Source organism: Pinus tabuliformis, chromosome 3_1 (genome assembly GCF_031772625.1).
Source record: "Pinus tabuliformis cultivar Carrire ecotype Pingquan chromosome 3_1, CPIR1, whole genome shotgun sequence".
Classification (NCBI taxonomy): Eukaryota; Viridiplantae; Streptophyta; class Pinopsida; order Pinales; family Pinaceae; genus Pinus; species Pinus tabuliformis.
The window spans coordinates 307,186,343-307,190,806 of NC_142301.1; the positions used below are offsets into that span (position 1 = coordinate 307,186,343).

At 40.3% G+C, this 4,464-nt stretch overlaps 1 protein-coding gene across 1 annotated transcript; it reads left to right on the top strand.

The window, feature by feature from the left end:
- Nucleotides 1-214: 214 nt before the first annotated feature.
- Nucleotides 215-583, top strand: LOC149187011 (exosome complex component rrp43-like). The gene is made up of 2 exons (XM_089409524.1): nucleotides 215-273; nucleotides 376-583. Exons 1-2 carry the CDS (start codon nucleotides 215-217, stop codon nucleotides 581-583), a joined length of 267 nt encoding a protein of 88 aa, XP_089265650.1.
- Nucleotides 584-4,464: the final 3,881 nt, after the last annotated feature.

The window sequence follows — 4,464 nt, forward strand, 5'->3', positions numbered from 1 at the left end:
ACCTAGCGCTAAATGTGGGCAAATTGTACCAAGACTATGAAATTTTATGAGGTAACTGAATTCCCAGGGATCCTCCGACAATGTGTCATGACAAGGAAATAATCCTCCCCTTTCTTAGGTTGTGCAACATGACCATATCTAATGCAAGGTTTCTCAAACTTCTCATGTCTAAGCTCCTAGTCGATCAAAGAAGCCAGAGGAACCAAGTGCTACCATGTTGGCTGGAGTGAAATTGGAAGTGATGAAGCCTGCTAGAGATGCTCCAGGTGAAGGGTACACTATTGTTGACTTTCAAATTCCACCCATTTTTTCTCTGGATGTTCGGCCTGGCAGACCTATAGATATAGCAGCTGTGATTTCTGAGTAGTTGTTTAGCGTTCTTGTGAGTTCTGGGGTTATCAACTTAAAGGAACTATCAGTACCAGAGGGACAAGCAGCTTGGATGGCATACTTGGATATATACTATCTCAATGCTGATGGTGCTCCGTTTGATGCTGCTTTGCTTACAGCTATTGGTGCCTTTGCACACTTGCGGTTTCCAGCTGCTTCTATGACAACAGATAGTGGTAAGAGTGGCCACTAACTTGAGAATTCGATGAAGTATATTTTCATACCGCTCCTTCAAACTTACCCACAGAGCATTAACTTCTTGTTTAACTACACTCTAATATATTTGCAAGTATTTCTAGAGATCTGCACTTCCAGCATCTAGCGAATTCCTTCACTTGGAATTCGATCTATAAGATTTTGAAATGCCAATGACAATGAATCTTTAATATGCTCAACAATTATGCCTTGTACATTCCAGTCATGGTTCAAATTAGCAGTGCGCAAGTTAAAATGTTTTTCTAGAATTATATTGGCTGCAGAGGATCGTTGATTTGTTGAGCAAGGGTACTTCGTTAGATGTCCTCCTGAATTTTGGTTAGGGCAACAAATTCCGTTTCAAAGATGTGCCTTCAAACTTCAGTGAGAAAATTTATGCAATATATCTTGAATCCCTCAGTCATAACCACGTTCTGGTCTTCAAACATCCCAACGTATACCTTTAACGAATGACTCAAACAATAACCTAAAAGAGTCAAGAAAAAATAGATTCGACCTCCCAGTAAGACATTTAGTACTCTACTTAAGCCACAGAAAGATTATCTCTCAGAATAGTGCTTTATTTCTATCAGTGAAAAAAGCCCATAAACATTCAAAAAATTTCGACCTCCTAAAATAATAATCATGCTGCACAGATCCAGTATTTCCGAAATGGGGACGTCATATTCAATCAACAAAGAGTACATATTGACAAATGTACAAACAGCTTATGGATCCAAACAGAAAAGAAAAGGATATGATCCGTAGAAGAAATCTCACTGCAAAAAACAATGACCTATCTGATTGCCACATAGCTGGAAGATCTGTGCAAAGATCTCAATGGTTTTGGCTCTTCGACAATGAAATCAACACTGGCTCTTCTTTTATGTGCCCAAGTTGCCGCAACGGATAAAATCCTCAACATATTGCATCAACTATTCACGGAATTCTCCTTAAGATGGTGTTGTCACGATGCGGAATCCCACATTCGATTGCGCGTTTTTCAATCTCCGTCAACTCACGCCAAGTATGAAACCCTACCGGAATTGTGCTCAAATTTATCATCAATTAAGGCCACTACTCCGATCTAAAGAATTGTTGTTTGAACAATGCATCGCTTTTAATTATTAGGGCATCAAATCTGAGCCTCATAGTATTCTAATGGGCCAGAGTAGTTGACTGGGATTCGAGTCTTCGATTTGGGATATAGAAAGCACGAAAATGTTCATGACATGCAGAGCTATGAATCCTCAGATCCCAAGTTCGATGGGCATAATGGAGCAGTCGCATCCATATATTCCAGGAATAACTTGCTCAGTCATGTAATGAGTGCGATTATGCTGGGTCTTGGTAGAGGAGTGGTAGCAAGTGTTGCCTCTCGCGTTAGTAGTAGGATTTGTTAAAACTAACAAGGAATTCTAGAGGAAGGAGGAAACTTCTGGAACTACGGTTACATTTGTTACCTCTCAATTCAATTCACGGGGGCAGGGTCAGCGTCCTTTATCTCCATTCTCCATTGCTAACTGGTGTCCTCCGTCTCCAATCTCCATTCTTTACAACAACAGCAACTAACTTAGTGCTACTCTACCTGTGGCCATAGTTCCAAGGGGCGTATGGACACAGAGCGAAGGGGCGTTTAAACACAAGCGTAAGAGCAGCCTTCACAAGCATTTATGTTGAAATATAATTTCAACGCAGACGTACATCCCCCAAACCGCTCAGCAAAACCGTCTTTTATCTCGGACCGCCTTCCAGCGAAAAGCAGTTTCCGTATACTTGGCTCCGATGGGATTTGGTGCAGACGCGTGTCACACACCTGACATCAGCCGACGTAACTTTCTCGGAAGCTAAAGTCCTGCTGCAAACTGCCTTCCGATATCCACTCCAGCCGTCCGATCTCCTTGCGTGTTGTCAGCCGTCGATCTCTTGAAGGTGCACGGGCCTGCGTCAATTTAAAGTTTGCGTGGATTGAAAGTTTTGTGGTTGACCGCCGTGGAGGAAACGACATGGCTTTAATGCATTTACGTAGGATTAGGTGGAGGCCCTTTTAAATGGTTATGGGCACGTTATTATATTTTTATGCATGTACGTAGTTTAGGTGTGGGCCTTTAATATTATTATGGGCCACGTTTTTTTTTATATATATGTTTTTATATATATTATGTAAGCCCGCGCCCTCACATATAAGAGTTGTAAAAAAAAAGTCAATGTGTTGTAGTGGCTGCTCGTGGTTTTTTTTTGGTATTGTAGTGTGTGAAAAGAGGATAGGGGACAGAGTAAAAATGGGGGCAATATGCAGACCATTTTGATAACACGCACACATGAATAAAAGGAGGAACGCAGAAAGGGAATGTAGAATTTGAAGTGTTGCACAGCAGTGCATAAAAATTAGTTCCTCATTGTAATGAAATGCGAGCAGTGTGAGAGTGAAAAGTAGTGGAGCACATGTAGATTATATGTGTTGACCATTTTGTAATGCGCAGTAAGTTTTTGGGGCATATAATGTTTTGTTTATTTTGACCAGCATGTGTAAGAAGCATGTGAATATTTTTACAGCAGTATGTGTAAAAATAGTTTTACACCAGTATGTAATGTGTTTTCACAGTCAGTGAATGTAAATGAGAATTTTACCCAGCACAGTAAATTCTCATGTGAAGATAGAGTAGTTTTTATTGGTTGAAATATTTTGGTGAACCCCTCTCAGCAAAGAGGATGAAGTTTGTATCAGTGTTTTGTTTTTAATCAATAAAAAATGTGGTATGGCTGTGTAATGGTTTGTTCTGAGAAATTTTTAAATAGCTTCCCTGTGAAAAGATCCTGGAACAGTGGAAACAGAGCATTGCCTCTGTGGTGTTAATGTTTGTTTGGTTTTGGTATTTCTCCATTCAAAAATACCCAACAGTGGTATCAGAGCTAGTCCAGGCTCCTTGATGGTGACAGAGCTGGTTCAGGCTCTTTAAAAGTGTCAAGGAAGCTGAAGGAAAGACTCTTGTTGTTGTAGCAGTCAAACTTCTCCAGCAGTGTGAAGACTCAGCCAAAAGAGTTAAGGTATTTTTCAAAGTTTTCCTTTCTGTTACTGTTATAGAAACAGTCAGTGATTAAAAAAAAAACACAGTCAAGTATTTGAAGCCTAGTTAAGAATGGCAAGGTCAAAGAAGAAAGCCTCCAGGCCTGTTAAAAATGTGTCTCCCTCCTCTATTAAAATAGAAGACAATTTATTTGAATACATTTTGTTTGAAACCCCAAAGTTTGATGGAAACTTTGATGTATGGGAAATAAAGATGAGGGCTTTCCTAATGTCTGAGGGGATTGAAGTCTAGGAGTCAGTGATTGATGACAGCAAGATGGATAAAGAATCCATGGAGTATGATGCACAAGCAGCAAAACTAATCTTGGATGGACTCCCTGATTCTGTGAAGAGGAATCTCGGAAAATATTCATCAGCAAAGGATATATGGGACAAACTGCATGACCTTCATGCAAAGGGAGCACTGACCATGACAATGAGTCAAGAAGAACCCATCATAGAAGCTGAAAGTGAAAAGCTTGACCTCATCAAGCTTCAGGTAAGAGAAAGGGATGAAGAGCTTACCAAGCTGAAGAAGGAGCTTGACCAATGCAAGAGGAAACATCATGAAGAAGTCATATCCATGACAAATCAGCTGAATGAAGCAAAGAAGCAGGAAGAAGCCTTGTCAAGTCAACTTGAACAAAGGCACATGAGAGTGAATAAGCTTGTAGAAGAGATTGGACAGTACAAGTTAGAGGTCTCCTCCCTTAAGTCTGAACTACAAGAAGCCAGGAAGCAGGCACAAAGAGATGAAAAGAAAATGAAGAGCAGTCAAACAAAAGATGAAGAAATCTCCAAAATGAAGACAG